This window comes from Prunus persica, chromosome G1, assembly GCF_000346465.2.
Source record: "Prunus persica cultivar Lovell chromosome G1, Prunus_persica_NCBIv2, whole genome shotgun sequence".
NCBI lineage: Eukaryota > Viridiplantae > Streptophyta > Magnoliopsida > Rosales > Rosaceae > Prunus > Prunus persica.
In genome coordinates this window covers 32,617,823-32,638,870 of record NC_034009.1, presented here as the reverse complement: position 1 = coordinate 32,638,870, position 21,048 = coordinate 32,617,823, and the positions used below count along the sequence as shown (strand labels likewise).

Below are 21,048 nucleotides of genomic sequence, written 5' to 3'. Positions count from 1 at the left end.
ACTTTAGTGGTGGTGGGCCTATTAGTAATGTGGGGAAAGTGATCTCACAGGCATGTCCTGTATTTGTTCATTCATTCTTCTGTATTGATATTGCATTGATGATACTTGATAAACCTGATTAATTAAGTCATTAAAATCAAAATGAAATGGTATGTGGTTAGTACTAGTGCTAGTAGTATCAAATCAAGATCAACTTACTTTTTATGGTATTATTATTACAAAGTAACTTCATTTTTGGTTCCTAATATGATATCCCTGGCCCGGCCTGGCCCTAATCTGAAAAGTAAAATAATCTAGTCACTTCACTTATAATGAATGTTGCAAAAAGAGGAAAAAAGTGAGTGAATCAACGAATGAATGAATGCCTTTGTAAAAGTCATTGCTTGAATGCACCCCAACTTGGGTCACACGCACCAAAGCCAAAGACCAAAGGCCAAAGGCCAAAGGTGGTGATTGATTGTTGGTGTCACATGTCCGAAACGGTGGTGGCTCCCTCAGCTCATGATCACGACTCCAACACTACAAACAGTCAGCAGCATGCTAGAAGCCTACTAATCACATACTGTAAAGAAGATAAGTTATCACGCATGACATGTCATTACAGACCGAGTTTAGCAAAACAACCCGTTTCACACAATTGTTTCTCGTCGAGGAAGGGCTCTCTTGGATCCTCATTCCTTTAGTAGTTCACACAAAACACACACTAAAGAAAGGCAACCCCAAGTGTTGTCTGGTAGACTTAGCATAGTAGCGAATGCAATAATGAATGACCTTTGTGATTCTTTTGAGGACTGTCTTCACATTCATTTAATAATTCATAACTACCCCCGCTAATTTTCCGCCCTTTTCAGTTTTCTCTTCAAGTGAAAGGTTAAAAATTGAAAAGGTGAAAAGCAATACTTTTTTATTTTTAGAAATTTGGTCCTGGTCCATAAGAATATTACTATTACATTTGTCATACATTCACATTCACACACGGACAAGAGCCACCCCCTCCATGATATATTCTAGTAAGTTCTTCTTCATCAAGGTTTAACTAAATAAAAGAGAATGGCTATCTATCATCTATAATATAATCTACTCAACTGGAAATATTAATTACCATATATGTATTAATAGCTAGGTACCGTAATGTAATATTATATGGTAATTAGCAGACATTGGGTCCGAATCCCACAAAACCATTGGCTCCATCGAATGAAATCTGGATGCCCTCTTGCTGAATGTTGCCTATTATGGAAAGCCCGGATGGGGAAGGAGCAAATGCAAAGCAAAAACTGCCCTTGTCATCCACCGGAATTAGAAAATTGCTGGCCGGAAGGGTGAGGATGGGTCCACCCGCACCCGAGAAATAAAACGAAACGGTGGGCACCCGAACCGACACGAAACCGTTGAGGTCGTAGCAAGTGTCAAAGATGGAGACTCCCGAGGAGAGGCGAGGGAGGTTGGAGGTCTGCTGAACGAAAGCGTCCCGGAACGCCTCATAAGCCACCGTCGGGAACCTTGTGACGGCGGTGCCCGTGTCCATCACAACCCCTCCTTCGCTTTGCCCGAATATGTCTTCCGATATGGGTACCCGCATCCCTCCAACCCCAAGACCCGCAAGGCCCACAAAATAAAAACTCGGGGCCCGTGGGTTCCGGATCAGAGGGACCCACGCAGCACCCACGGGCATCGCCTCCCGCCCGAACTCAATAGACCCTCCTCCTCCGCCGCCCAATTCGCTTGCTGCTGCTGCGTCGTCAGTGTCACTAGCAGTACCACTGCGGCGGGCCCGGCTAACTAAGCAGTAAGTAAAAGCACCGCCGGTCTGGCCGGCGAGCTGACCCACAAAAGACATGGGCCCACCCCCAAGCCCCAAAAGACCAGCGGCTCCCACAAACATGCCCCGATTCATATGGCCGCAGCCGATGGCCACGTTCTGGATGAGGGTGCTCCCCAACGTAAGAGTCTCGAGGGCAAGCGTGCCCTCCGTATAGGACCCGTCCCCGTAGGAGGCCTCGTAGCGGCATCGACCCGCATGGCAGCCAGGGTTCTGGAGGTGGCCGCAGACTGAGGAGCTGCAGGAGACTCCCATATAAGAAGCAGAATGGGCTGGGTCAAAGATCGGGTCGGACTGGTGGTAACACTGGCTACAAGGTTGACACTGGACCCAAACGATATCACTTCCGGAGTCAATCACTATGTATTGGCTTCTTGGAGGGCTCCCCACTCCGATCCGAACGAAGTATTCTCCACTCCCTTGCTCCATACCCGACACCACTTCCGACCCGAAACCCTTCTCCTCCTCCTTCTCCTCCTCCTCATCAATGGTGCTGCTGTTGCTGCTGCTGCTTATACGATGACTTAGGCGCCGCACAAGGCTAGCAACCCTCTTTGCATCCCTTTTCATGCGTGCATGGAAAACGTGGGCATGGGTATGGCCGCCGCCGTTCCGGTGAGATTGTAATGATATCGTGTCTCTGTGAACCACCTTCACCTTCCATTTTCCTCCTCCTCCTCCCCCACTATCGCTAGTACTGGCAGTGGTGGTGGGGCTGCTGCTGCTGCTGCTTGTGACGTTGCGTGCAGCTGCCGTAGGTGGCCCGATATTCATTTTGGTCCCCGCTATGGTTTCTTTTACGTTCAACTCCTGAAACTCTGGGTAAGTAATAGTACTGCGGATGGTGGAGGTAGCGGTGGCGGTGGTGGTGGCGCAGCCGCCAATTAGGAAGAAGAAGAGCAGCACTGCAGCCACTTTAACTAGTACCGCTACTGCTTGCTTCACACGTACGGCTACCATGGTTTCTGTTAGCCAGCTAGCTTCAAATTGACAATGTAAATTAATTAAGCTGGCTATACCTTGCTTGCTTTGGGTTTGAAACAGTAATTGGGAGGTGGGAATATAGGTTGTATCTATGAGGCGGTTTGCGTTTTGGGATATGCATATAATATATTATACATATATATAGCACTAGAGAATTGAGATGGAGGAGGGCAACAAAAAGGTCAAGGCCTGGCTAGCTAGCTAGCATTGGAATAATTGAGTGAGGGTGAGGCCCCATTGGCATTGCCCCTCATCCACGGGTTAGAGGCAGAAAAACTTATATGATATTGGGATAACACTGTTTTGTTATTTTTGGCCAATTACGTTATGTTTAATGAAGAAGTTATCAGTACATGACATAACGTGATTGATTAGAAATAGCAAAACTGTATTATTCTTGTTACACACAAATGTTTCCGATTGAGAGGATTGGGTTTTGTTTTTGTATTCTAGTTTTTGGATTAATTTGTGACAGTTGTAATTATGAGAGGAGGAAAGTGTACGATATATCTTGACTCCTGTGCTTGCTAGCTTTCTTCAACTTTAATTGTCTTTCTTTTGCCTTTTTGGGCATCAGTCACTCATGCGCATAGATATAATCAAATCAAAACAGATAATCAATTAAGAATGGAAAATGCTAGGGAGACCAACTGTAGATACCAACTTGTGTACCAACTCTCTAATAGAGTGTGGGACCCATTGTATTGGTGGGCTCCACCTCTATTAGAGAGTTGGTACACAAGTTGGTATCTAAAGTTGGTCTCCCTAGCATGACCCATTAAGAATTGTGTATCTAGATAGAAGGGTACGTACGTAATTGCAATTTTGTGATTTCGGTACCTTTGCAATAACTTCAGACTCTCAAAGACACATTAATTAGATATTTGAGATATCTTGTAAAATGTTTACATTTCGTCACGAGACACATTCATCATCAGTTGACAGTTACAAACGTTGTATATATGCTAAGCTAGCTATCTTAAATTTGTGTGTCTGCTTATTCCTTGGTAAAGACCAAAGCCAAGAATTCATTCTCTCTACTACTTTAGTTAAGGTCCTTGAGCTGAGTGGAGCTTTAAAAAGTGCTATAGGAAAGATGAGTATTACCATTTCCTACAGAGGCTTATAACAACCAAAAAAATTAAATAAAATAATGAAGTAGTGCATGCTAGCCTTTTCAATTAACTTTAGGTAGACACTAATTAATATTAAGTAGACGAGTGAGTGAGACCGACGACATTAATTAATTGTAAGCAAAACATAAAGAAAGATGAGTGATATATATAACATTCTCTTTCTCTGCATGCATTATTATGTAGTAGCTAGACTAAGCTTGATTATGTATAGCCTAATAAGAAGGTTTACTCATGCTTTTCATTATTTAAAATAAAGGAGCGAGTACGTGCATGTTATATATATATATATATATATATATATATACAGTTCTAATCTCTTGGATTACAGGGGTCTAAGAGATTTGTGGTCACTCACCGTTGGATGTAAATTCAACGGTGAACTCACTTGCACTTCTTTTAAGAAACTTTTTTGAACTATTGGATTAATATCCAATGATGAATGACTACGAATCTCTTGGACCCCTGTAGTCCAAGAGATTGGGACTATATATATATATATATAAGAGCTTCTATTGAAGGATCTCTCAAATAAGCTCATTTGAAGGACACCCTTATAGGGCCCACTCCGTATTGTATTTCACTAATTCAAACGTCAATGTTTTAGATAATCATTCAAATATCATCTTTGTAAAAAATTACTTGAATCCGATATCGTTTGACCACTCTACTGTGTTATAAAATTTTAGTACTTACTTGAATCATTGAGTTCATTGATTTTGTAGGATAATATTGGATGTCGAAACGGTTTCTGATTTGTCTAATTTGTTGCAAGGAAGATCTATGAATGTAGACTTAAAAAATAAATGGTTTGGATTGTTAGAAAGAAAAAAAAAAATTATAAGATACCCTAAAGGGTGAGTGCCTGTCAAATAAAATTATTTGAAGAATCTCTTAATAAAAGAGGAACATATATATAACACCTCGAAATATTTATGTAAACTTCCTCAACGCAAATGTTCTTGTTCCTTGTATTAGGGCATGCAAAATGTAAATTGAAAGAAATCAAGGGTGGAATACATATATAATCATCCTTAAGCGAGCAATTTCAATATTCGATTATTAATTTTCAGTTGTAAAATTAAGGCACTCTTGACCAAATCCAAATCCCCATTGATTGACTCGTGTAGAGTTTCTCCTGTGGGGGTGAGTGGCGAGGAGTCTGAATTTTTATTTTTATTTTTGGGTCGACCAAACCAGCTACTCACATTTTGTATATATATGCATAATGATTGCATAAGATGCATGAGTACATTGAGTAGTTGAGTACTCCCCCATGCATGATAAACTTTTCCATCGCACTATGAACAAAACAAGCATGCACAACAGTAACATCAATTCATGGCCATTCCATTATTCTAGTGGAAAGTATATGATTACTAAACACACACACAGAGAGAGAGAGAGAGAGAGAGAGAGAGAGAGAGAGAGAGATGTTGTCCCCTACAAACCACTAAACAAAACTCTCCACGAAGATCTTTGCATGCAATGGAATACGACTATTGAACGCACTTGGGATGAAAAACTAACAAATTAAGTACCTTGATTTGATTTGATTTTAAAATTCCTGCAAAAGAAGATTGCAAGAGATTCTCATTAGAAAAGTTGAGTTTCTTTCTGGTGCACACAAGTTCTTGCAAACATTTGAAGTTAATTTAGAATTGGCACGACCTTTGTCCATGAACGAGTGAGTGGATTGTTAGTTTAAAAGCAAATTCGTATATAAATCGACTATAATGGCGGCTGAGCTCATTCTTTTGGCACAATTCATTCACAACTACATGATTAATTCAGCCTCTGAGTCTGAGGCTGATGGGGTTGTGGGACCACAAGAGATTAACTAGATACGGAGGGAGGGATAATGAATTAATACGACAACACCAACCAAACCGATAGCATAGAAAATTAACAAACAAAGAATTAAGTGGGATTACCACACAGAATATAATTAATTCATTAATTCCAATAATTGTAGCATTATAGCACCTAAAAGTTGTCCTTACTTTTAATTAATTAAATTTAGTAGTCTTATCGTCCTTTAATTTAATCTTTGCCGCCTCCGTCTCTTCCTCTAAGTGATCTCTCTTTTCTCTAACTCTCACTCTCATTCGGTGTTATGCAGCTTATGATTATGAAACCCCATATGCATGCATGCACATGCACTGGCTTCACATAATAATTTTGGTATGCAATGCATATATTGATAGAAAAATATGCATCATATGTATGTATGTGTATTGTATATAGCTAGAAAGAAAGAAAGAATTTGACTTCATATTAGTTTCTCATCATCAAGTGCTTGTGCACAGTGCATCATGACATAATAGAATACTAGTTTGTTGGGGCTGCGGCTGCGGCTGATCATCAAGGCCAGTAGAATGAGATTTGAGTTGTTCAACGAGGACCAACAACTCAGAACGCATTGTCGATTCCAAAGAATTATCAACATGCTTCATGATGTTTGGAAACCGAGCATCATGGCCTTCGTCTTCGTCATCCACGTGGGTAGCAGTAGCAGTAGCACTAGAGGCCCCCGCGCAGTACCATTGACATATGACTCTAGCAATGGCCATCACATATAAACCACAATCATAAAGATTTGTCTGCCGCGGTGTCGGTAATTCTCTAAAACAAGGCTCATTGTTATCATCAACATAGTAACTACTAGTACGTGGAGTATTCAAGTAACCATGATGACACTGAGGCACCCAAAGGGCTGCTGCTTTCCTTTCATCATCATCATCATCATCATCATCATCATGAACTCCCTTGACCATCAAGTTATAGAGAAACCAATGCGGCGCCCTGCACATCATCCCAACCCTTCTGATATTCCTTGCCCTTTTCATATATTTTTTGTGATGATTACCTCTAAATCGAATTGTCGAAGAAGAAGAAGATGATGATGTTGTAGTAGTAGTAGTAGTAGTATCAGTAGCTTTAGAAATAGAAGAAGAGGTGGTAATATTAATTCTTCCTCCCACATGTTTAACTGCTCCATAAAGCTTTCTGGCATCCCAATGATTCAACCCCCCGAAGCTGTCATAATGCACAAATGTATTTGATTTTCTGTAAAACACCAGCAAGCTCCAATGTGTTCCCCCATCAATTTGGCTCACATTTTTATTATTATTGACCGTGAAAATAACAAGTTGCTTTTCGGCTACCTTATGAGACTCCTCAAACCCTTTCAAACTCTGAGAATCGAGGGAATTTGCTAGCCAATATGAGAGTGTAGGTGGAACCAGAAGGATGTCATCTTTGGATTTCGAGTGGATTTGGGTATCATCATCATCATCATCATGTCCGTCTGGTAATTGGGAATTAAAAAGATAGCTGAAGTAGAATTCAATGAGGCTGTCATTTAAGAAATGTGGACCTCTAAGCAGATCCAAGTCACAACTTCTCAGCACAACATTATCATAAGTCAAGCCCTCCTCCTCCATCAATATATATAATTAAACTTATCTGCAACACAAGTCTATAATCATAAGCTAGCTTAATGATGAATCCATGTATACCTACCAAGATTTCAACCCTAATAATAATGAATCCATAATTTGTGGCCCTCCTCCTTCTCCATCAATATATAATTAAGCTTATCTGCAACACAAGTCTATAATCATAAGCTTGCTTAATGATGAATCCATGTATACCTACCAAGATTTCAACCCTAATAATAATGAATCCATAATTTGTGGACTGTGGGAAGAAATTAATTGGGACAAATAATTTGGCTATCAAACTTAAAAGCTACCTAGCTAAAAGGTAGTTTTATTGGAGAATTGAGCACGGGCTTGAACATTCTGGCTACGCACAAGCAAGTCTCGACATCAAATAGTTATAGTTTGCGCATAGATAGAACTAAAATATATATGCCTATGGCCCTGTTTGGTGGGCCGGATTGGACAGACGGCGTCATGACATCCATGAATACATACTACTTAATAAACACATAATAATGAAAAAGGCATACAAAACCAAAACAAGAATGATCGAGTATTTACCTTAAATCTTGAAATTAATAAAATACTGGTGAATCTAGATCGAGAGATCGAATAGCTTAGCTAGAAAAATAGCTGCTCCTGCTGCTGCTGTTTTAAGAGTACAAAGGAGCCTTGCACAACTTTCTGGGTGTTATGGGAAAACCAGAAATTAAAAAAATATATATATATATATATATATATCAGGGTTTCCTACCCCCATAAAGGAGACGGGCAGGGCAGGGGCAGCCAATTTATAGGTTTCTTCCTCTCTCTCTCTCTGCTCAGTCGTTGCTAATTAACTCTAGAACTTGGTTAATTGTTTCCTTGCAGGAGTTGGTTTGCTTTCTTCTAGCCTCTTCCTAATTAACTATCGTACTTGATACCTTGCCTAACAAGTCTCACTAACCTAACACAAACAGGAAACCAAATCAAAAGAAAATTCCTACACTTTCCAATTCCACCTCATAATAAGTCACGATATTTAGATTGTAAATTCTGATTCCAATAAAAACCAAATTGAATTTTCCTTTTTTATTTTGACGTTTAATTATTTTTTACCAGGTCATGTAATTACATAGAATTTCAAAAATATTAATTTTAAAAATCATATAAATTTTTAAATTTTAATCAATGTAAAATGTAATACAGAGAAGGGGATTCAGGGTAGAAAAAAACACAGGCCTTGACAGTGAACATCAACTTCCAAAATCTTAATATCAATAGAATAGAACAAATGGTGCATAATTGTAAGTTGCTACAGATGATTCCACTCACAAAATTTTAGTTACTGGTGAGGTCAGGGTTAGTACACCATTGCACACTAGAAATCGCAAATAACTTGACAATGTCACAAGTACATGACCCCCTCTTGTCACAACTTATATCCGTCTCAATCTCAAATCTCAATTCTAATTCAACCTCAACAATATACTAACTCCACATTAACATTCTTAAAGCACAAACAGGGTTAACATCACATCTTTCCTAAATCAATTCGCCTATCTCTCTCTATTAAGTAATCTTTCTTCAATTGTAAGGAAAAGTTATCGCAAGGTCACCCAGAAAGTTCTGCAGAGAAGCCAGGTCTGCAGAGAGTTTGGGGCAGCAAGAAGGGCACAGGTTAAGCAATGTAATGACTTGTCCATGCTTCCCTTGAAATAACCACACAGGAAGTTATTAGTAGAATCACCTCATTACGGACTCTTTTACAAAGGATCTTCCACCTGAGCTGCAAGAGCAGAGATTAATTATGAGGCTAACATTCAAGACATCTGTGATTTTACCGAGGTTAAAGAACTAAAGTATTAATGAATTGTAAGATGAGACTCACGCATATTCAAGGTGGATATTCATAAATCGACGGTTTTCTTTGCTTTGTGATAGTGTTACAGAACCTTCAATGAGTTGATCTTGCTCCACCTCTATTGGGTCATAAAAGTATAGCACAGTCTGCAATATTGCTTCATTAGACAGACTGAGAAAAGTTCACAGTAACACATGAAAGATCTGAGCAAAGGGGGTTACTACAAAAAAACTTATCAAGTTATGATGAGACTGAATGATATTCTGTTTCCTGGCAAAAAACTAAACACCATTTTGTACTGAGAATGTTTAAGCATCATAAACCTTAACAAGTTCTGTTATCACCTAGCTGGGTAGCCCAAAGAGTGGGTTAAATAAGTGTAACTGTACCTGTTGCCAATGCGTTGGGGGGTCCTCAGGTGCAGTGGACAGAACCAGCGCTTCATTGGGATTTGCTCGTTTCTTCCTCTGCTGACCATCCACTGGATGATTGCTAATAAGTGAGGATGGTGCATGATTATTTGTACCAGCTAATGCAGGCCCACTGAATTCGACATCAAACCAAAACGCAAACCCATGTAGTGGAGCTGTAAATTAAGGAATAGTTACAACCACAACAGCATCTACTGAATAAACTGGAATAAATACTATAAGAACTCCCTCCTCCAAAAACCCACAAATGAAAAATCCCAAAACCCCACAAAGACGAGATTCTGGTTTTTAAATCATAAGAATCCATTACTCCTTCCTGGGAATTTCTTGAAAAAACAGATTCTGGATAATAGATTAGACATCTTAGTTTAAAAATTAAAAAAAAAAAACAACCAACCAATGGAAAATACTCATCATGTATGAGATTCGCAAAAAAAAAAAAAAAAAAAAAGTATGAATTCTAGACTCGAATTTCTCTCTACATGGTAAAGTTCCTCCTGAAAGTGTTCAAAACAACACACAGCGAATTTGATAGTTTGAGACTCATTTTTCATATCATAGTTTTGCAAACTCTTCACTCTCCCTTCCTTAATCATCACATGTTAACTCATGTAACTGAGATGTGCAAGAAAATAACATGAACAGGATTTGTAACAGTATTTGTCAATAGAAGTTTCCATTTCCAGGTTTCTCACTGTTCTTTAATTGTTTTCAAGAATTTAAGAAATTTTAAAAGGTCTGAAGAAATAGCTATTGAATTTTTTGGGTTGAGAAATGATGAAACTGATAATCGAAAACAAATTTTTTTTTTCCAACATCATAAAAAATATGTAGTGATAACAAGAATGAGACCAAAGAATTGAAATATGTACACTTGCATGGACACACACCCACATATATGGGAAGGGGGAGAGAGAGAGAGAGAGAGAGAGAGAGAGAGAGAGAGAGAGAGATACCTCGCATCATTGATTTGAATTTATAGTTTGTTGTAACAGATTCTAACTCATGAAGTGTAATTGTATGGCAGTCCACTTGCTTAACCTACAACCAATTAGTAAAAGCATGATGCTTTAGATTGTATACTTTCTACGTACACAAATAGAAAAACTAATGAGTGGAGCTCTTCAGAGATATATCTACTGTATGGTATATTTATCTTCTAATTAGAGAAAACCCTGATTTTTAAAACCCTTCGTCCAAGAATGAGAAGAGAAGCAGTGAACTGATTCATTGACTTACAAGCATCATTTTCTTATAAGAGTTAATGGGAAGTGTATAGCAAAATAGCAGTTGAAATCCTTATATTAAAGAGATCTTATGGTCTCAACTAGTATCAAGCAAAAGGAATCTAAGTCATGTAAGTGTTTCTTTGACTAAATAACTTAACATTCACTCAACGAATGAGTAATGTCCCCACTTCTGGAACTAATAATTTATCTTTTGATCTATTAGCAATTGGTTTCAGACTGCAAGCTTCTTGCACAAAATAATTGCCACTGCATCTATGGAAGAGAACGCGAGTATTTATAAATTTTCAGAAAGAAGATATACAGTCTCCCATAAAAAGAAAGAAAGAAAACAAACAGGAAATTAGAAAAGGAAAACATCAACACTGGTAGCAAAGATTATGATTATCAAGATATTCATAAGCAGAAAAGGGGAAAAAAACCTATACACCACACGTATATGTGCAACTCAATTGAGAACACTCACCACATGTGGCCATGTCAAAACATTCTCACCCACGATTGTCTCAACACATGGCTCTTCAAACGCACACTGTTTTGCCAATGGTAACATGGCAGACACTGCAACAATGCAAGTAAAATAAAATAAAAATGTTAGAGATCAATGATTCCATACATGTACTCACTGACTAGTAAGTAAAAGTTCCACGATGGTATCTAAATGAATTCTGCTACTACGCTCACATCAGGATATATATATTTTAAAGCCATCAACATAAGGCTTAAGTGAGCTTGTTGATAGTCATTTCTTTTATCATCCGGAAAGGGGAAGCAATATTCGCGCTCCCCACAAACACTACCGCACTGGAGTGTGGGAGTAGTGCTCCCCTACTGAAAATTTTACTTTGACAATGTTCATAAATGCGATATGAATCCAATTATATGCCAATAACAATTGAGAATATGATGATAATATATATGATATGTACTCACTATCAATTCCATAAACATTGCGCCAGAAATCAATGCTTTCACTGTATCTATCAGAATGTGTGATGGGTGCCATGTACAACTGCAAGCATACAAAATAAAAATCAGCATGATAGAAACAAATTCATTTGTCAACAAGCTGCTATATTATAAGAACTTGTTTTTTATTATTTATAAGAAACCAAAATTTTATTTAAAAAACCAGAATTTACAAATTGGTGAACAAGAAATCCATCAAATATACAAGAACCAGAATCTTAAAACTAAGACACCTCTCTACCACATTTTAATTGAAAAACTATATCTCTACGATACCACTGCTTTCCAATCCAAATAGATTAAATAAAAGGTAAACTCCCTAAACTCTGAAAACGTAGATGCCCACAAGGATGCCCAAGGCCGAATATGAATCCATAACTGATCCCAGCTACTTAAGTTGATAATACAGAAGTTAAACAACACATAAAGCTGGCACAAAATAAATATGGCATGATTGTAAATTCAATGATATCAAGGCAGCACCAGTGTAACAGGTTTCACAACTAAAGATGCAAATGTCACAATAAATGAAAAAAAGGAAAAGAAAGATACCGTTGCACTTGAAGGAAGTATTAGACCTCCAGGTTTTAGCCAGCGATCTCTTGCCGTGATGACACTTCCCAGCATACTCTAATAAGCAAGCATGCCGAGGTACAATTTTAAATGAGTGACAGTCATAGCAATACATCAATATGCAATCATGAAAAAAATGTTAACATCTACCTCATACAGAAGCATGTAGCCCATCCACTCTGAAATTATGACATCAACCTCTTCATCAATATCAACATCCTGCAGAACGATCATTTTTAGCCATATTGGCATGTAAATTTGTAATTCAAATCAACATCAACAGAAATCTCTCTCTCTCTCTCTCTCTCTCTCTCTCTCATGCAGATGACATTAAATACTGCTATACATTGAAGGTTTATGGCTCTAACCAACAACTAGCATCTCTTAGTGCCTCAATTTTCTACGCAAACTCACAGGAAACACCCAAAGAACTAAACGCTTCTATCCCATAAGTGAGGTATGAATCTCATGCTACCTATTAGTTTTACAAATACTCTTATCATATTTCAAACCCTGCTTGCGAGCAGAATTCTAATAATAAACAACTCTTTGAAAAGCAAAATCAACAAATTGTCCTGGTCATAGAAACTTACCTCAACTCGCCCATGTAGTACAATGATTGTTTCAGATAGATTGTTTGCTTTCACAACTTCATTTGCCTGGTTACATTGCATAAGAGCTTCAGATCATAAGGATAATGAGACATTTTACATCAAGCATGCACACTTTAAATACCAGAGGTTTTTCCTTTCTGGGAGCAAAAAGGCTGGAATAAATAAATGAATAGAGATTCAAATCACATGCATAAAAAGTAACAAGCATTACTACAAGAACATACCTGCACTGCAATGTCACTTGCATCAACAGCATATACCTGGTTGGTTGTAACACAATACATAAGAGAATCTTATACATAAGGAACAATAATGCCACAATGAGACACAACACGGAAGTGACTAAACCAAACTTACAAATATTAACCCCAGTATAAAGGAAAAAAAGGAGAAGAAAACCCAATTTTATTCATCAGATGTCACTGGAAAAGGAAGGGCAGAGATGGCAGCAACAATCATGAAATGAAAAGGCATTATGGGTTTGTAGCATTATGTTAAAACCCATGCATCATACCATTTGATAACCGTAGTGATTGGACACTAAACTAAACCCGCAGTTAAATTAAACACATAACATCCTTCCAAACCCAGCAAGTTTCCCCATGTCAAAAAAGATAATCATTACAAATAAGCACATCCAACTTATCAAATATTATCTAAAAAACAGCTTACACGTTTTGCACCGGCCTGAGCACAAAATATAGAAAGAATGCCTGTACCACAGCCAACATCCACTACAACCTGCAAGCATTATTCAATTGAGAATAAAAATGAAGAAGTTATTGTATAAACAAGGTCAATAAATGTCAGAATATGATGCCCCATTATAGTATATTCTAATGTATAAGGTACATCTTATAAATCCTTCAAAACAGATATAAACAGAAGGCAATACCAAAGTAAAAAAAACATATCACTTCTCAACTACAATTACAGCTACATTACTTTGCCTGCTATAGAACTCTGGTGCTGCATGATTGCCGTCCTATAAGTTTCAGTGCGTACACGATCCTGTATGACGAAATTTTGCCACATAAGTCAATAAATTATATGACGGTCAAATTACAGAAGAATAACCATAACAATGTTTGTCCAAGAAAAAAAAGCCATAACAATGTGTTTCCAATGACACGGCAGCAACTGTTCCCTTGAAATTTTGAAAATACAAAGACACAGAACCTTAAACAACGCATAATGATGTTATGGCCCAAATCCTTTTACAAGGTTTCTTATTCGCATTCCCACTTGAGATGCATTCTCATACAAGAAGAAAACAACGTGATGAGCAGTAACAACAATAGAATATCCCGTAAAGCTAAATTTCATTTCCCCAGCTGCCACGAACCCCACCGGAAACTCAGAGCATAGAAGCGGTAATAAAAAATTGAAAAATCCGAGACTTACACTAGGAAATTTCGTAATCGATTCTTAAAAAAAAAAAAAAAAAATCAAAATGCACCTTAATCATTTCTTCGTGGATGCCAACGTGGGCGTAGGAGTGGAAATAGGCCATGTCGAAGTCGGTACAAGGCGCTCCTTGTTGTTGTTGTTGTTGCTGCTGCTTATTATGCTCAGAAACCCTAAGCCCGCCAAAATTACCACCACTACCAAAGCTCTCTCTGTGCTCACGTGACCTGGCACGTGTTCCCCGGCGGACTTTATCCCTCTGGCTCATTCCGTGCTGCTGTTGCTGTGGGTGGTAGCCGTTACTGTAAGCCGGGCTCGAGTTCATTGTTTTGGTGCTCGCTCGCGCTCACTCACTGGCAGACCCAATTTTGAGGGAGAAGAAATAAAGCGCCGTTTGACGTTCGCCGTTCGCATTTTTCACCAAATTTAAGTTTTTCTTTTCTTTTCGTCTAGTTTATTTTAAAAAAATTTATTTTATTTAATACTCGGACCGCGTTTTATTTTGTCAACTATACGGTAAATAAAAGCCCTTGAATTTTTCAAAATTCTTAAACATCCAATGAATATATTTGTAAACTTTATTGGAAAATATATGTGTAAATTTCATTTCTCAATAGCTTGTATAAAAAAAGAACGCTTGAATTTTCAATTAAAAAAAAAGCGATTGAATTTAATACATTTTTATTGTACCTCTAATATTCTAATAAAAACACTAAATTTTTAGTGCTTCTAATAAAAATGTTGTTACTCTTCTAATGAATGTCTTCAATATATTTTAAAAAACAAATCAGAAAAAATGATTTCGTTACTTACACACCGATTTTCTATCTAACACATACATTCGAGGAAAGATATCATAGGTTTTTGTTTTGCTACAAAAAGATATTATAGGTTGGGGCCAAAAATCTAACTAGTTATTCTTCTAGTGGTAAGTTTCTCTATTTTGCATAAATGCATTATAAGTTTGAAATTTTCATATTTCATATTAAAGGAAGTTTATGAAAAGAAAATTTAAATTACCAATAATATTACAGTAGTATGCCCGTGGTATATTTTATACATATGTTATAATATGAACGGACAAAATATTTTATTTTTCCTTTCTTAGGAAATAGTATAAAAAAAATATTTACTTATATTACAACACATATACAAGATAGATCACTTGAACGCATAGTTTTCTACGAGTTTAACACATAACATAACATTCTCTCTTGTATAAATCAATAAACTTTTTTTTTTCTTCAAGTTTATTGATAAAGAAAGAAATAGGATGGTTGATGGGTTGCCTAGTTTGGGTTGGGCCTCACGGTGTTCGTTTGGCTTAGCCTTTTCTTTTTCTTTTTTTTTGGTTTGGCTTAGCCTTTTATTTATTAAGCTTAGCCTTTTATTTTTGCGCCTTGTGTTTCTTTCCCTTTTTTGCTGCAACACCCACTGGGCAGCTGAGGTGGATGTGGATCCCACCGTGACGGTGGTGAGGATTTCACTGCCGTATCCACCAAGAATGAAGGGGGCCTTTTCTTTAAACGGTTGAACCCAAAACCCTCAACTCACAATTCTCTAATTCACTCTCTCTCTCTCTCTCTCTCTCTCTCTCTCAGTCATCTTCGAATCAGAAGGAACTCAAAGCAATGGCGGGTCTTGTACCTCCAGGTACTACCACGCGAAGCAAGGCTGCGGAGACGAAGCCTATGAACGAGAAACTGGACTACACAAACCTGCCTTGCCCCATACCCTATGAAGAAATCAACCGTGAAGCTCTCAGTTCAGTATCACATATTTTTCGTTTTTTGGATAATGACTCATGGTTGTAATTTGTTCTATCCCTTTGTGATTCCATGTACAAGTCTGCTGAATTTAATTTAAGCTTCCAAGTTGCTCTCTATTGTTCCTGTTTGCTCATTGTTGATATGCCTTTTGTTGTGTAGTGTAGTGTGTAGGTATGGGATTGTTAAAAAAAGACAAACTTTTGGCTAATGAAGGAATATGAATTAGTTGGTTTATTAGTACAGGTTTTGAAAAGCCTAAAAGCCTAACTTTTGAATCCCATGTAGTTGCTTATAACTCCTCTGTGTTTCTCAGGGTTTGTTGTTTAAAATTTTTTTGTTACCGTGGTCAAAGATATTACCTTTATGATTGTATTCGTTTCGGGTAATTTATATGCTGAACCTTCTGTTGGAACATTTGGTCTTCTGCTGTTGAATTGCTCATAAATGTATTACAGTGTAATTAAAAGTTCATTATTCTAGTGAAAGCAAAGGTACTTTTTTATTCTTTTCTGATTCCTAATATTATACATCTAACCATCTCCCGATGCTTTTGGTTGAGGGTGCTCTCATCAGTGGTACTGCTACTGCCTGACTGCATGACTGCATTTGTGAGATTAGTGTACAGTGTTGGGTGGGTTTAGAGTTTAGGGTATTTTCCATCATTTTGGGGGATTTGACATTTTTCAGGTTCTTATCACTTTACTTTTTTGTCAACCAAACAGTGGCATAGATGTTCCAGGTTCATTCCAATGAACCAAGCACTACCTTAGTTTATTTCTAAAAGATAGTGGTTGCAATGCATTCATTGATTAAGGAAATTGCATATTGGCAAGGGGCTTGGCAGTATTTTGCTGACTTCCATCTTTGATTGGCAGTGTCTTTACGGCCAGAATGTTTTGAGGGGATGCGCTTTGATTTCACTAAAGGACTCAATCAGAAGTTCTCCCTTAGCCACAGGTTTTTGTCTTCTCCTCTTTGAGCCTTTATGCATTCCATATCAATTATTTATATTATTTTGTATATTTTATTTACTCTTTTCACCTCCCATCAGTGTACTCATGGGACCTATGACAGTTCCTTCTCAGTCTCCTGAAACCATAAAAATCCCTACTGCTCACTATGAGTTTGGTGCAAATTTTATAGACCACCCAAAGGTAGGTAGCCATCGCTATTTTTACTTATCCAGAAACCTCTAGTGGAAATGACGGAAGAAGCATTGATTGTTATATTTCTTTTCTTTGTGGGGGTTGGGGTAAATTTTTAGTTGATGCTTTTCGGGAGGGTATTAACAGATGGGAGACTTAATGCTAGAGTGAAGTATGACTTGACTGACAATCTCACTTTGAAGGCTAATGCTCAGGTAAAACTATTTTTCATTTGTTTTTTCAATTAAACTCTTCCTTTTTTTTTTCTTTTGTAAAAAAAGTGGAAGTATTTATGTGACTTAGTTATTTTAAATTTTTTTCCCAGCTTACAAATGAGCCGCACATGTCTCATGGCATGGCCAGTTTTGATTACAAGGTCAGGTCACTCTTCTCATCATATTTTTAATCTTTTAATATATGAAGTTATTTATTTACTTCGCATTTTATATGTCTTGTAGAACTTCATTACTATTGAAAATCATCTTTGGCTACCTCTATTTTAGATGAAATAAATTTGCCCGTCAGAAAAAAAGTTTACAGAGGGGTGCAGGAGTATATTCTTTATCTATCTTCCATTAGCCTCACTATGAATGGTTACAAGATAAACACCAATTATCCCCATGTCTGTTGTTCCTAGAGTTGGGAGTTTATTTTTGATGTGGTGGTAACCATGACAGATTTCAGTTTACACATACTAGATTGCCTTCAGCTTTGTTATAATTCTACAAGTTTTGACATTTTCCTTTCTTGGTACAGGGCTCAGACTACAGATCCCAGATTCAAGTGGGAAATGGGGCCTTATTGCAAGCAAGTTACATCCAGGTAAGGATAATCTCCTTTTCTTTTTACCCTCCAGATAACGTGGACAATGATACCAAACAATTTAATTTCGTGTCCATGGTTTTTTTTGAGATAATCATATTGGTATCAAACATATCTTAAAATAGTCTTAGAGGTCCAGATTTATTGGGATACTGACAATATATTGTATGATAATGACCTTATCATAATTGTAGTCTGTTTATTGATCTCGAAGGTTAAACTCAACAACATGATTGACTGAAAATAGGCTCTGTTTTGGTAGCCGCCTTTTTTTGGGTATTGATTTTTCAATATTCTTGTGGCAATTGATTATAGTCAACACAAAAATGCTGTACTTTATAAGGATGGAGATGTTTTGTAAAACTAGGCCACTGCAGATTTATGAAATGTTCTTAGGATTATTCTGATAAATCTGTCTACGTTCTCTATATTCCTGCAGTCGGTGACTCCACATTTCTCTTTGGGTGGTGAAGTATTCTGGGCTGGTCAGCATCAAAAATCAGGCATCGGTTATGCGGCGCGGTTCAACACTGAGAAAATGGTATTCCAGCTTGGTTTTCATATCTCCTCACATGTTTGAAGCCAGATGATTTATGATCCTTATCATTATGCATCATCATTTGTGCATTATCATTATATTTGTTTGATAAATAACAGAGCTTTTACAGAGAAAAGGAAAAAAAAAAAGGTACGAGAAAATAATGAACTTCTTGTTGGCCTTAGAAAAGAAAACAACTAAAAACTAACTGCACAAACTGAGAACAATCAGAATATTACTCCCCCATACATCCTCTGCCAACAAGGAACACCAATCTTTATGCAGAACACAGACTAAAGCCTATATCTTAGTAGACATACCAGATACCAGACTTCCAAATCATCTTAATAGGTTCAAAAGTCAAGTCATTATTGTTGAGTACATGCAAACCATTGCTTACTCTTTCCCAGTGATGCTGCACAAGATTGTGCATTAAGTTTCTGTAAATAAAGGAGGGAAGATAAGGGGTGTTGAGTTTGATATTTTCTGCTAACCTCGTCAATGGTCACTATCAAAATTTCCTTTTAAGATTTTTCATTCATTCCAGTGTACAAATATATTTTTCTGCATCCCATTATAATCATAGAGACTTCTTTTTCTTTTTTATGTTCTTTTTTATTTTAATTGTAGCATGCATAAATCTGAGCGAAGGCATTTTTTTGTGATGCTCAATGTTCTTCTGCCTGCAGGTTGCCACAGGACAGGTTGCTAGCACTGGAATGGTTGCTTTGAGCTACGTTCAGAAACTATCCGAAAAGGTACATAAAGTTATGTTATTCAGAACTTTAGGTTATATCTTATCTATATATAGTTATTATACTGTCGTATTTGTGCAGGTTTCACTAGCATCAGACCTCATGTACAACCACACGTCAAGAGATGTCACAGCAAGTGTTGGCTATGATTACGTCCTCAGACAGGTAGACTATGCTATTATAGTCGTTAAAAAATGGACAGACACATATATATCTTCGTATTTAATGACAGGAAACACTATAAGTGGGTAACTTTGGTCTTTAACACATTCTCCCATGCCAATTCACGTTAACCTATTTGCAGTATTTGGAATTTAAGAAATCATGTACATACCTAACCTATTTCTTCCGTTTCTTTCAGAGTCGTCTTAGAGGGAAGATTGATTCCAATGGCCGCACGGCTGCTTTTCTTGAAGAGAGATTAAGTATGGGTCTTAAGTTTATTCTTTCTGCAGAGGTGAGAAATTTGCTAGTTTAAATTGATTGATAGACTATTTTAAGACGATAGATAGTTTGAAGCTAAGAATTGATTATTATGCCTGTATTTGTGTGTTTATGTACATGCCAAACTGATTTTCCTTGTGTTGTGTGCTCTTCTGTTCCCACCATTCATTTCATTCAAATTCATGGGCAGTGGAACTGTTGAAATTTGTTTGTGTACTGGAAAGTTGAAACACGGAAGACCTGAATTTGTCTTCAGCCTCCTGCATCTTTGAATTGAGTAATTAGGCTTTGTGGGGTGTGGTCCCGGTTAACCAAATGCCATCCATCAGCTATGATTAGATATTTGTTGCGGTGGTTTCCTTACTGTTATTACACTATTGAGCATATGAAGCTGAATGTTCTATTCTAGGAAATTGGCTTAACTCGCATGCATATAGATGCTGGAGCCTTTGTCTTCGATGTGGTGATAATGTTTGAAACTTAAACTTCTCCCATACTGCATTATTATGGGTCCTGCCACTCATGCGTCGATTCCCGTTAGGGTATAGGTTTGTTGCAACCTTGCACAGGGGGATGTGCTGGAGATGCATCTATTCTTGATCTTTCCAAATCATATTTCGTAACATTAACAGCATCTCCAAAATTTCTATTTGCAGATGGATCACAAGAAGAAAGACTACAAATTCGGGTTTGGGTTGGCGGCAGGAGAATAGATGCAAAAGCTGAAGGGCTGTTACTATGAAATTTTATAAAAGCTCATTATTACTACAAGAAGAAAGACTACAAATTCGGGGTAGGATTTGTATTTTACTCATCTGGCAGTTGAAGATGTTTTGGCTCAAGTTGGCAGAACTAATTCAAAATATCTGTAATTATACAAGCCATGTTATGGTCATAACTAGAACTTGGTGAATTGTTGCAGTATGTATGGTACTGCTGTCTCTGACTTTTATGAAATAGATTGAGAATTTTGTTCCTCTCAAAATATATTTTCCCCCTAAAAACACTTAAAAAAACATTTAAAAGTCTTTATTATGTAAGGGTGTCTTTATTTGGTGATCTACAAAACACAATTTGAGGGTCTATTTAATTTTTTTTTTAGCGTC

General features: G+C 37.4%; 4 protein-coding genes across 4 annotated transcripts; 1 reads left to right on the top strand and 3 right to left on the bottom strand.

Annotated features, from left to right (window-relative positions):
- LOC18793956 (protein ASPARTIC PROTEASE IN GUARD CELL 2) lies at positions 879-3,233 on the bottom strand. Its single transcript, XM_020564051.1, has one exon. It carries the CDS (start codon positions 2,780-2,782, stop codon positions 1,151-1,153), a length of 1,632 nt encoding a protein of 543 aa, XP_020419640.1. The 5' UTR covers positions 2,783-3,233; the 3' UTR covers positions 879-1,150.
- Positions 6,185-8,001, bottom strand: LOC18789252 (NEDD8-specific protease 1). Its single transcript, XM_007227564.2, has 2 exons — positions 7,947-8,001; positions 6,185-7,542 (listed from the first exon to the last, which is right to left on the bottom strand). The coding sequence occupies exon 2, from the start codon at positions 7,383-7,385 to the stop codon at positions 6,231-6,233; it is 1,155 nt and encodes a 384-aa protein (XP_007227626.1). The 5' UTR covers positions 7,386-7,542; positions 7,947-8,001; the 3' UTR covers positions 6,185-6,230.
- On the bottom strand, positions 8,615-14,898 carry LOC18790073 (probable protein arginine N-methyltransferase 6). Its single transcript, XM_007222712.2, has 13 exons — positions 14,522-14,898; positions 14,008-14,073; positions 13,735-13,803; positions 13,287-13,322; positions 13,042-13,107; positions 12,599-12,667; positions 12,428-12,505; positions 11,840-11,918; positions 11,373-11,467; positions 10,616-10,700; positions 9,618-9,814; positions 9,256-9,374; positions 8,615-9,153 (listed from the first exon to the last, which is right to left on the bottom strand). The coding sequence occupies exons 1-13, from the start codon at positions 14,792-14,794 to the stop codon at positions 9,111-9,113; spliced, it is 1,275 nt and encodes a 424-aa protein (XP_007222774.2). The 5' UTR covers positions 14,795-14,898; the 3' UTR covers positions 8,615-9,110.
- On the top strand, positions 15,746-20,927 carry LOC18789967 (mitochondrial import receptor subunit TOM40-1). The gene is made up of 11 exons (XM_007223584.2): positions 15,746-16,233; positions 17,114-17,195; positions 17,290-17,392; positions 17,503-17,598; positions 17,709-17,759; positions 18,140-18,205; positions 18,645-18,746; positions 19,433-19,501; positions 19,580-19,663; positions 19,860-19,955; positions 20,599-20,927. Exons 1-11 carry the CDS (start codon positions 16,101-16,103, stop codon positions 20,653-20,655), a joined length of 939 nt encoding a protein of 312 aa, XP_007223646.2. The 5' UTR covers positions 15,746-16,100; the 3' UTR covers positions 20,656-20,927.